The 13,036-nt window shown below is 39.4% G+C and overlaps 1 protein-coding gene across 2 annotated transcripts in view; it reads left to right on the top strand.

The window, feature by feature from the left end:
- The window catches only part of NALCN (sodium leak channel, non-selective), a 330,676-nt gene that overhangs the window by 91,432 nt on the left and 226,208 nt on the right, over positions 1-13,036 (top strand). For both annotated transcript variants that reach the window (XM_055136147.1, XM_055135485.1), the window contains exons 8-9: positions 11,751-11,893; positions 12,024-12,128. In XM_055136147.1, the coding sequence (XP_054992122.1) occupies positions 11,751-11,893; positions 12,024-12,128 (248 nt within the window). The remainder of the gene's footprint in view (positions 1-11,750; positions 11,894-12,023; positions 12,129-13,036) is intronic.

Raw genomic sequence — 13,036 nt, 5'->3', positions numbered from 1 at the left:
TACCTTAATAAGCTGAAAAGTTATATCAATACGGAAATCTCTATGTAAATGGAGTAGCTTTATCCTTAACAGACAAAACCGAAGGCAACGAGGCTGCTCTTCCTTAGGGTACAATCTGAGAAAAACAGGCCGTGGTGCAGTCATCCGATGGCATATTATTCAACAATAAAAAGAAATGAGTTGTCAAGACACTAAGAGTCTCAGAGGAACGGCAAATGCATATTGATAAGTGAACTGAACTAGTCTTAAAATGCAGCACATGGTATCATTTCAACTATGCGACATTTGGGGCAAGGCAAAACTATAGAGACAAAAAGGTCAGGGGGGCTAAGGATAGTACAGCGGGGAGGGCACTTGCCTTGCACATGGCAGATCCGGGTTCGATCCCTAGTGTTCCATATCGTCCCCTGAGCACTCCCAGGAGTGATTCCTGAATGCAGAGTTAGAAGTAACCCCTGAGCACTGACAGGTGTGGCAAAAAAAAAAAATCACTGGATGCCGGGGGTTCAGGAGAAATGGGATGAGGTCTGGATTGGTCCAGCATAATTCATTTTTAGGATGGCTTTCTATTCCTAATGGTAGTCAAATTATGTCTTTGTTATAGTAGTTACATGGTACTAAGTATTTGTCAAGACCCGTTCAATGAAATAAACTATGGACTTGAGTTAATAAGGCATCAATGTTGGCTCATTAGTTTTCTTTTTTTTTTCACTTTTTTAAAAAAAAATTATTTTATTATATTGAATCACCGTGAAAAAAAAATACAAAGCTTTCAGGTTTAAGTCTCAGTCATATAATGATTGAATCCCCGTCCCTTCACCAGTGCACATGTTCCACCACCAGGAACCCCAATATATCCCCCTTCCACCCAGCCCCCACCTAGGTAGCTAATGATCTTCATTTTATTCTCTCTATACTTTGATTACATTCAATATTTCAATAGAGAACTCACCATTGTTGTTTGAAAATTTCCCCCAACAATCAGGCCTGCTGAAAAGGCATCATTTAATAATTTCTTTTCATTACTGAGAATGAAGATTCTTTGAGCTCAGTTTTGGATTTCGATATTTTAGCTCAGTTCACAGTCTAGATGCATTTGTGTAGGAAGCCGCTCTGGGTGCCAAAATGGGTTAGAAGACCTCTTGGATCATAGTCTTTAGGAGAAGAGGGTCTGTTTCGAGAGCAGCAGCTCAGGATCTTATCTGGGCTGAGGGCGTGCCGGTATCACCCCCTTCCCATGATCGCCTATGAGCCACAGCATTGCAAAGTTCATACCTCTGGGCGGAAGTCTTAGGGGGTGGCTCTCGCCACATGCATGATGCTGCCGCCTCCATTTTCCATGCAGAAAAACAGGGTGGAGAGGGAAAATCCCTCCCCGGGCGGCACATAGTCGTAGGCTCACAGTCTAGGTGCATTTTTGTAAGAAGCCGTTCTGGGTGCCAAAATGGGTTAGAAGACCTCTTGATAATAGTCTCTAGGAGCAGAGGGTTTGGCTCATTAGTTTTCACAAATGTACACACTAAAGCAAGGTATTAATACAGGGGAAAGTAAGCAGAGAAGATCAATGGGAACTTGATTATTTTTTCAGTTTTGTTAGCAGACTTTAAGCTACATTTAAAAATACTGTTTTGGCCAGAGAGAGAGAGCACAAAAGTTAACGCATTTGCCTTACATATTGCCAACTCTAGCTCAATCTGTGGCACTCCATCAGTATCCTGAGCATCACCAGAAGTGATCCCTGAACATAAAACCAGGAGTAATCCCTGAGTGCTGCCAGGTGTGACACCCACCCCAACTCCAAACAAAATTAAATAGAGACTTACTCAAAATATACATGCTATTTTTGTGGTAAGGCTGTTGAGAAGATGTCTTCCAATCTTAGTATAATATTGATAAATCTAGAACTAAACCTGTGACACATCCAAAAATGCCTAAACTAATTCGGTATTATTTGTTTTTGGTTGATTTAAAAGAAAACCCACATGCATGTTTTTAGATTCTAGGAGTTTATGGAAGAAAGTAGCTAGCAAATACAGAGATGATTATGTTACTGTTTGTTCTTGCTTAATTTTGTAAATTTTATTTTATTTTATTTTATTTTGCGTCACACCTGGCGATGCACAGGGGTCACTCCTGGCTCATGCACTCAAGAATTACTCCTGGCGGTGCTCGGGGGACCATATGGAATGCTGGGATTCGAACCCGGGTCGGCAGCGTGCAAGGCAAATGCCCTACCCGCTGTGCTATCACTCCAGCCCCAATTTTGTAAATTTTAACCTGGTCACAATAGTGATAATATTTATGCTCTTGGAATGCAGAAGCATGCAATAATGTGACATGTAGAACCAAAAATTTCCCATGTATAAATGTACAATTGAACTTTCTTTTCTATCATGTTTTTTCTTTTGTGGGGGCAGATGTAATCAAACCTAGGACAGCTGGGGATTGAACCCAGGTTGGCTGCATGCAGGGTGAATGCCTTAACAGCTGTACTATCGCTATGACCCCCTAATTTTACATCTTTTAGCAATGATTCAATAGTTTTTGTTCAGTTGCAAATATTAACTTGTACTGTTAGTGCTAGTGATGTGAGGTCAGAAGTATAGAATGTGCTCTGCATATGTTCAGCCCTGGCTCTGATTATCAACCTCACAAGAAAATGACAACAAAGTTAGTTGTAATATTATCACAGTATCACTGTCATCCCATTGCTCATCAATTTGCTCGAGCAGGCACCAGTAACGTCTCCATTGTGAGATTTGTTACTATGTTTGGCATATTGAATATGCCATGCAGGCAAGATACTCTTGGTAGCTTGCCGGGCTCTCTGAAAGGGGTGGAGGAATCGAACCCGGGTTGGCTGCATGCAAGGCAAACACCCTACTCACTGTGCTATTGCTCCAGCCCTCATATTACTAATATTACTAACTGTAATATTAGTATGGATAATAATATTAGGATATTCTCTATTTTCATTTTTATTTTATCATTATTTTTTCTCTGTTTTGATTTGGAGTCACACTTGGCTGTGCCCAGGGCTTCTTCCAGGCTCTCTATTCGGGATCACACCTCATGGTGCTCGGAGACTCTAGTGGGTATTGGGCTGCAAACCTGGTTAGGCAGCACAAATGCATGGTCTGTTGTGCGATCTTTCCAGCTTATTTTATTATTTTTCAAATATTATATTTAAAGTTTCCACTATGATACTTACTTTAAGTTGATATTGTACAATGACCATAGGTGTTACTGTGACTTTCCTAAAGAGTTTATAATTAACAATCACTACTTGTATTATATAAAAATATTTAGAAAAGTATGGCAATTTTAATCTGGTGAAGTGATTATGCTTTTAGGAAAAAAAGTTTTACCCAGAGTTGCACATGTTTGATAAATTTAGTGCAGCTGTTATGGTTTCCCTCAAAACAAATGACAGTTGAACCATGTTTGGGAGTTGCGGGGGGGGGGGATGGTTTCATTTGTTTTGCTTTTTCATTAATTTGACAATCACTGTCATGAAAACTTTTATTATAAAGTATGGAAAGTTTAGATTTACCACTATGCAAATAGCATATTTTTAGTTAAGGATATACATTGCCAATGTTTTTAACTCTTAGTCATTGTAAATTGTTCTTGGTCATATCATGCAGGCACCTTTGTTTCTGGTTAGACCTGGAAGAATATGTGTCTGTGAAAAAGGAAGCTAAGTTATTGATTTCCAATCTTGGTCAATCTTTTGATTCTGTAAATATGACCAGCTCAATCGATATTACTATTACAAATAAAACAATCTTTTTTGTCATCATTCTGAGGTGTGTGAAACAGAGGTTACTTTATAGTACATTCTTAATTCCATTGTGTGTGATGATAATTTAGAAATATCAATCCCATGTATACCCAAATCATGAAGATAAAAAATATCTCCATACTGTTTCCAAAAAGTTAGTTCTGGTTTTGGGTTCATAAAATTCTAATGTTGGAACAATGAACTCACTAGATATTACATGACGTTCTGAACTCTCACTGTTGATTTCTTTGATCGTATTTTCCAATAAATCTTTCAAAAATGCCGAAGCACTCTAAAAGAAACCATAAATGTTACTTGTCAAGTTTTGCTTTTTTTTTTGAGAAAAAAAATTTTTTTTAAGTACTAAATATCGTGCAATGAGTGCTTTAGTGGTACCCTTGGCATCATCATCACCAGGGTCCCTCACAGGGAAGTACAGCCACAGATTTTTCACTGGCTGCTCCAGGCTCTTAGAGATTAGAAGATGGTTGGTCTGGTGGGACAGTAACTGGCAGATAATCACAGCTGACTGGAGTTTTGTACTTTCAGTCCACTAATGGAAAAATACAATTCTAAGAAGATCCTTTGCTCTGTGATCACAGATCTCCAAAAGCAGGGAAGTCTCAGGCAAGATGACCTCTCTTCCACCATGGAAGTCACCCAGACTCAGGGAGTGTTTTTGTTGGCTGATGAGCTCAGTATCTTTGAAACCGTTCTCCTTTAATACCCAGTCTTCCCTGCCAACATCAGCAGCCAGCTTGTCAACACTTCTTTTTCCATTAGTGAATACTCCAGTGAAAGCTTTCCCCACTCCCTTTCTAGAAGGGAGTTTTTATATTTTGGCTTTGGAAGTTTAGAAATTTCTACCTCTGAAGGGATGCATTTCAACTAAGGGTATTTATTATTTGTATAAAAAAGATGAAGTTAGGCAAAAAATATGTACACATAAAGGCCGTTGTTTTTTCTCTGGCGTTGGTCATTACTGCTGACCTTCAATGCTGCACACAGTGGGACTGAAAGTAATAGATAAAGTGATTTTACCAGGAGGCAAGGCTATATGCCAAAAGAACATTTAGCTAAGTATATATGCATATGACAATATATGCATATATAGTATGCCCAAAGTAAGCAACACAAAATAAGGTTGTTAAATATAATTTAAGACATTTGGAACATAAGGAGCTATTTATGTTCACTCCATATTCTAGAATAGAAGAAAAATATTTATTCGCTTTCTTTTGTTTTATTTGATTTTGTTTCACTAGTTTAGTTGCTACATAGTCATTCCCATACTGAATAGGTTGAACATGTGGATGAGTTGTTTAAAGATTATTAGAGTCATAAGTTTACACCACAGCCTATTTGGAAATTCTTGAGTTAATTATTTTGCAAGTATATTTTAGTAAAATTATTCTGTGGATTCACAAAATAGAAAACACTGTTCATAAAAATTTCTATTCATTAGAAAAGTGACATCATTCCAAGTAATTTAATTATAGCTTGATTATTCTTCAGGCAGATGCAGTCATTCAGAACGGTTCTGACTTGTTCACCTCGGTCTGTTGATCTTACTTCTATCTCATCTATGGGGATACGTTTAGCATTAGAAACAAAGATTCATCATGTTGAATCCAGATTCCTACCTTAAGAATACACATCTCTTATTAGTGTTTGATTTTATCATCTCACGAGAAAGAGAATTGCTTTATGGCAATTACTGATAGTAATCCTTATTGTATCTCAGATCCAACCATCAGGAACTGAGTTTCTTTTCATGTGAAGAGTAAAAGGAAAGACAGTTTGGTGGGAGAAAACATATTCTAGAATGTCGCAATGCATCTTGCAACTGAAAATTGGCTAAATATTTAAAACCACATTTTTTAGATATGTGGTTAAGATATATAAGAGATTTTATGTCAGAGGACAGGGCAATTATCAGGAATAACCATGAGTTCTACCTACATGCAAATTAGCATGTAATTTACCTTTGAGTGGCTTCATTGAATCCCCCCTTAAAGTATATAAAATTCTTTATTATTACTATAATTCTTTTGATTCTGAAGTAGAGGACAGATATTGCTTTTGAAAGCAGTTCTAGAAATTATACATAAAATTTAGTTGAAGAACAAGTGAGATATGCAAATAAAATCAAATAACTAAAGAATAAGGAAGCCTTATTCATTAGTCTTGAAAATAATTTCACCATCTTGAAAATCTCATATTTCTAATAGCAAAAATGTGCAAGACCAAACTTTTTCTATTGGTTCTTTTTAGTGACCAGCTTCCACAAGTAATAATTAGTTGTGGAAACACTAGTTTCAAACTGGAGGAATAGAAATAACGACTTAGAAGAAATTCAAGGGAAGCTGACATTTTTGAGTAATAAGAATTTATCAGTGTTCCTTTCACAAATAGGTATCTTTTCCCAGGTGGAATATTAAGCCAAGTGTTTAGGCCAATCATAAAAAAGTGCATCAGACTGGGAAGATGAAAAGACCAGCTAGAAGACCAGCATCTGTATTAGCGTGACTCATTAAAGTGCCATCAGGACCGCTGCCAAGATCTTGTAGCTCATCCTGCTTTGCAGAGCCAAGAGTATATTCCAAATGAATGGAGCTGTACCCCTTGTCTAGTCTAATTGGTCCTTGTCTGACCTGGAGTCGGAATCTGGCTACTTTAGGAAACATTATGTTGAAACCTCATCACTGGAGAAGTCTTAAATTCAGAAACAGTTCTCTGAGATATAAATATTGATAAACAGGATGGAATGAATGGATCTTCTAGGAGCCATCTTCGTTTTATTAGGAATTCTGGGTATGGGGGTATAGGTTGTTGCTAACACTAAGCCTGGTGTACTTCTTGTCCTTCGTGTACAGATGATCTTACACCCTCATCACCAACTCTCATCCCTCCAAGTTTCTCATGTCACCATCATTCAAATAGCATCACAGCAATTTGTATTTGGATAGGAGTGCAATGGTGGGACTCCTAGCTAAAAGCTTGTTATTACTTATCACAAGTAGACCATAGACCGAACATAATGGCTACTCAATACCTCTATTGCAAACTATAACATCCAACAGGAGAGAGAACAAAAGGGAATGCCCTGCCACAGAGGCAGGATGGGGTGGTGGGGTTTGGGGTAGGGGTGGTGGGAGGGATACTGGGATCATTGGTGGAGGACAATGGGCACTGGTGGAGGGATGTAAACGAAATAAACATGAAAGTTTGTAAGTTTATAACTGTACCCCACGGTGATTCACTAATAAATTTTTTTTATAAAAAAAGCAATTTTGATAAAAGCTGTGTACTATAAGATCAGTGTTTATCAGTGGTTCTTAAATCTTTCTCCTGGACAGACTGGAAACCTGCTTTAACTTAGACTGTCTGCCCTCTTCTAGTGAGGAGACAGGTAAGGTCACAGAGGTCGTGTGGCAAGTACCCGATGCAGGTGACCCCAGGGCGGGTGGAGGTCAGCTGGTCCAGACAACCACTGAAGGCCTTGCATAGAGTTCGAGTAACTAGTCTCTTCCTTTAGGCCACCATGTCCTAAATTGGGCCATCTGAAGGAGCATCAGACATTCGATTCTTCTCAGGTGAAGCTTTAGCACCAGTAAGAAAGTCTTTTGAAAAAATGATTTTCTTTCCTAGCATTTCATACAATCAGGAGTAGAACAGGATGGCCTGATTCCGTGGCATTTGCTTCCGTAACGCATGCTGACAGCTTCAAAACCATTTGCCCGGCTTCATTTCACGTGTCAGGGCAATAGTTTTTTCAAGGTCTTAGTTTTCCTGGGGAGTTTTGGGTTATCTTCTCATAAATCTCTCACTTCTTTGTAGCAACGAACACAGCTCTTTCAATTGCACTGGCTTTTCCTTTGTTCTCTGCCAAGTTAGATCAAATACGGTAGGAGACTCAAGATTACTCATTGAACATATAATTTATTTTATATCTGAATAGCATCTTCCCTATCATTGTAATAAAAGTAATCATCTGGGAAAGTAGAGAAGGGATATTTTTCAGTATTTCTTTCAAATTCAATCTTTTACTGTCAATTTCTCATACTTTACCTAGAAATGTCCCCTGGACACAGCTATTAAACTTTAATGACATTTTATGATTTTTTTCTGGTGTTTTTTTCTATCTTTGTGCAAACAGTTTGAAAAAAATATATAAAAGAATAAATTGCTTGTTTTATGATTGTTGGTTTTTCATGGGGCTAGAGAGATAGTATAGTAGGTAAGGCATTTGCCTTGCATGTGCCTGACCCGGGTTCAATCATCAGTACCTCATATCATCCTCCAAGTACCTCTAGGAGTGATCATTAAGCACAGAGAATAGCCAGGCGTGGCCCCAAAAGAAAAGACTGTCCTTCATATGCAGTAAAAATATTGCAGTTGTTAGGTAGAAATCATATATGGAAACAGGAATTTCTACTTTGTGTTGGTGTCTTATTGGTTGTGTGTTTGTGTGTACTGTTCTTTTCTGAATCCTTTTCTTAAAAATCATCTTGCATGAGTTTCTCAATATACTCCATGAGGCCAGAGCCATAGTACAGCAGGTGGGGCACTTGCCTTGCACGTGGTTGATCAGGGTTCAATCCCTGGCATCCTATCTGGCTCCCTGAGTGTGAGACTAAAGCGTGGGTATGCGACACATGTGTTTGGTGGTCAAGAACCACCTCCCAAGGCTCCCCAGAGGAGAGACAAAGAGACAGGGACCACAGATTGATGATAAAAATGGCCCTTTAATGGAGAGTTGTTAGCATACTTATAGAACATCTGAAGGAGGGTGAGCTATAGGACTGCATATAGGTGTGATTGATCATTTCCAGAGATAAAGCATTTCAACAGAGGCAATTCTCCTGGGGGATTAACTCCAGGAGACACTTTACCTCCCAAGGGCATGTATAGTGCTTCTCTTTTTCCCTTGAGTTGTACATATTAAACAATTCTCATTAATATGTGTAGTTATTTGGATAAATACAATAAGAGACATTGATTCCAAAGCTTAGTTCTTTGGGCTTTGAGGACAAGGAAGGCTTTTACCATAAATCCCAGACTAAGTCCTCAGGCTGGTTCAGCTCCTCCTTCCCCATGGAGGTCCTGTCCTGTTATGGTTTGCATCAAGACTGTGCCTTTTTCTAGACTATCCCATTTTGATGTAGGATAGCTTTGACACTTGTCCTGGATCCATTCCAGTCCCATGGTGTGGGACCTCCCTTTCTGGAGTGTTAGGAACTATGGCAACCAAAACCTGAGTCAAGTAATTGTGACAGATGCCCAGGAGTAGATATATTCCCATTCCCAAATATTAGGAGCATAGCATTAGTGGTATTTCTGTGTTTAAGCCATGAACATTGCTCTATAGTTCAATATGAAAAGGCTATAGAAAAAATAGAAAACCAGATAATTAACTACAACTACAAAGTCCAGAATCTCTCAGGGCAGGGCAGAGCCTGGTAAGCTACCCGTGGCGTATTCGATATGCCAAAAACAGTAACAATAATGAACCTCATTCCTCTGACCCTGAACATGACAGGGACGAATGGAGACGTTACTGGTGCCTGCTCAAGCAAATCGATGAGCAACAGAATGAGTGATACAGTTATACGAAGTCCAAAGTTACCAGAAAGTTTCAATTTATAGGTAACTAAGACTGACTTGGGGATTGTGACAATGAGAGGCAAAACACAAAGGAAAGGTTGAAGATAAACTCAGGGTTTTAGGATGCTCACAAGAGCACTGTAAGCTTCTCTGGGAGGGAAAAAAAGGGGGGCAGTTCACTGATGAAGCCTAAAACACTTAGGGTTAGTATCCAGCACCTGAGCACAGAATCAGTAATAAGCCCTGAGCACCGCTGAGTGTCCCCCCAAACCCCTCCAAACCAAAGCAACATACTAAATAAATAGCCGTCAAGTTTTTCAGACAAATAGGTTCCTTCCAATTGATACAAGAAGAGGAAATAAAGTCTCAGTCTTGAGTAAGAGAATATTAAGAAACATTTAAGGAACAGGGTAAAGAAAACAGTTTAGCACCCCGAGGCAGATGAGGCAGGTTCTGAATCCAGTACTGTCAGATGAATTCCTGATCTTCACTCTCCTTTTCTGTAAAGTGAGAGTGGTGATACCTGTCTTCCTTCCCCCCTTCCTCTCAACCTGCCTAATAAGACATTTTCTCAGTCAAGTAAGTAAAGGGTCATGAAATGAAACATATTTATAAATACTAGTTGCCATAGCAACAGTGCACCAGGGTACAAAATAGGATTTTTCAAATGAGAGGCAGCATACACAGGAAGTTATATTTAGGGAAAATCCTTACCTCCAGACTGATGCAGGATAGGTATTTACCAAGTGAAAACACAGGTTCCTTCTTTCTCTCAGCTTGTTTCCCAAGCTTCAGTACTTTTCTCCAATCCCCGTTTTCTGCCGAGCTTTCCTGCTTATTCCGTCGTCTGCTCTAGTGTGTATCGCTGTTCTCCTGTGGTTTTTCCCGATCCTCGGGGCCAGAAAAAATGGTCCACTGTTGGCAGACTTTAGTAACTTTCTTCTTCATTTGGGCATTGGATTGTATACACATTTAATTTCAAAGTTATGGGATTAGCTCATTGCTGGCCTCTGAGGATTCTGTGTGATAAAACTTGTACGGTTATGGACATGTGCTGTGACAGTGCTACTCGTTTACGGCAGAGAAATCGGCATATTTACTAGTTTTATGAATAGCGTATGCATGTTAGTTTTATAAGCAATGTTAATGCAGTGCTGTACTGTGTGTTTATTTATATGTTTTCACACAGAATGTTAAGCAGCCTCAATTTTCATGGTAATAGTAATACCTAGATTTTGTTAAGTATTTTCCATCTGCCAACACTTAGAGGAATTGAATCCTGTAATCCTCATAAGGCTGTGATATATATGTCATTTTCCCATTTTACAAATGGGGAAATTAAGCAACAGAAGGGATGCATAATTATATATTTAAGTCTTCTGGAATTACTGGGTTTATTCCAGTTCCTCTAATTGTTATATGTGCATCTTTACACAAATGACTTAACTTTCAATCTACCCAGCTGTAAAATGAGGAAATAATAACACACAGCTCATTATGTGGTCGCAATTCAAATGCTATTTTTCCTCTGAATGGTATTTTGATTTTCTTAACCCTATGTTCAAAAATCTGCTCACCTATCATCCTTTTTTCTGCCTTTCTATAATTAGAGGTATTTTTGATGAACAGTTCTCCCAGGAAAGGCAAATACTATTTGACCGCTTATCACCTCATAATTTGGTGTTCAGTAAACACCATGAAATCTAAAGCCAAGGTCCATCATATTAACTTTTGGAGCATATGATACTTTTGTTTCCCTGTGAGGAAACAATGTTAAATTAAACCCAGTTTTTAGGTGTATTTGATTTGGGTTCAAACTATACCGAGTGTTTTACAGCACTTTGAAAGCAACTGGCTTACACTGTACACTTTTTTGTATTACATCCTTTACTTGATTCATTTCCCTTTGCACGTTGTAAAATGAGTTTAGCAGCTAAAAAAAAAATAACAATGTACAGTTATTTTATTGCCAGCTCCATTGAAGTTACCCTGACTGTAAGTCAGAAAGAACCTTATCAAAACTGTAGACATAAGAACAATGAAAGGCTGCTTGTGGTTTTGATCCTTTTAAAACATGAGTCAGCGGTTGAAGAGATAGTCCAATGGGTAGGGCATTTGCCTCGCATGCTGCTGATCCAGGTTCAATCCCTGGCATCCCATATGGTGCCTCCAGAAATCATACCTGAGCGCAGAGCCAGGAGTGTCTCTGAGCATCACTGAATGTGGCCCAAAAGCAAAAATAAAATAAAATAAATCATGGGTTCAGAGAAAGAGCCCGGGTCAATATAAATTGTTTTCTGAAAAATGTTTCTTCCTTTCCAAGTGCGTCCAAATCCAACCCCCTTTCTTCTTGGGACAGGCACGAGCATTTTCACGGTGTACGAGGCGGCCTCACAGGAGGGCTGGGTGTTCCTCATGTACCGAGCCATCGACAGCTTTCCCCGCTGGCGCTCCTACTTCTATTTCATCACGCTCATCTTTTTCCTGGCCTGGCTTGTGAAGGTACCGTGAAAATCCATCCCCCTCTGCCGCCTGCTGACGGCTGCCACGTATCTTTGACTCTCTGTTCTGGTGGTCCACAGCCTTCTCCTTCCTTATCTTTGGTGAAATATGTTTTGTCGTTCTCTTCTAGAATGTGTTTATTGCTGTCATCATTGAAACCTTTGCAGAAATCAGGGTCCAGTTCCAGCAGATGTGGGGATCGAGAAGTAGCACGACCTCCACAGCCACCACACAGGTACGGGACTGGGAGATGAGGCTGGAAGCCCCCGAGTCACCATGGACCTGTCCATCCTCACTGTCCATGGGATTTGACAAAACCTGAGAACTTCTGTGGTCACGGTCTCCTTGGGCAGTCACAGAGTGAACAGTGGAGAAATACAGATGCAAGGATCTGGACCCAGAACGGCCCAATCAGTCTTTGGGGGAGATGCAGTCAGGTGTACCTCCTTTTTAATCAGCTACATAAATAGATCCCTTTCAAACCTAGATCAGTTGCAATGGTTATATTCCTTTGATTTTATTCTGCTATAATAAGTCCTCGGACTGGAGTGATAGCACAGCGGGTTGGGCATTTGCCTTGCACACAGCCGACCTGGGTTCAATTCCTTCATCCCTCTCAGAGAGCCCGGCAAGCTACCGAGAGTATCCCGCCCACACGGCAGAGCTTGGCAAGCTCCCCATGGCGTATTCAATATGCCAAAAACAGTAACAAGTCTCACAATGGAGATGTTACTGGTGCCCACTCGAGCAAATCGATAAACAACGGGATGACACTGCTACAGTGCAGTGCTATCACAAATTCTCAAACTAGCAGATAAAATAGAGAGACTGGAATTTCCTAATTATATGTAATTATTTTAATTACTTGGAAATATATTCAAATATATTCAAATATGTATATTCAAATAATTTAACATCTCAACTTGGCCCCATATACTACCTAGGTTAAAATTTTTGCAAAGGAAAGTATATTTTATTCCTTGTGAACCCATTGCAACTAGAGTAAGTTATGAAGAAGACTTCTCAACCCCCAGTGCATGCCTGATTTTTAAGGAATCTGGGATATATAGAAGAGTTCCCCTATGTGCCTGAGTAATTGGAAGTAGCCCAGAATTTCAGTAAAGCCACAGTTATTACACAAGA

This window comes from Sorex araneus, chromosome 1 (genome assembly GCF_027595985.1).
Source record: "Sorex araneus isolate mSorAra2 chromosome 1, mSorAra2.pri, whole genome shotgun sequence".
Classification (NCBI taxonomy): Eukaryota; Metazoa; Chordata; class Mammalia; order Eulipotyphla; family Soricidae; genus Sorex; species Sorex araneus.
The sequence above is the reverse complement of the archived record's forward strand: the minus strand, read 5'-3'. Positions and strand labels throughout refer to the sequence as shown.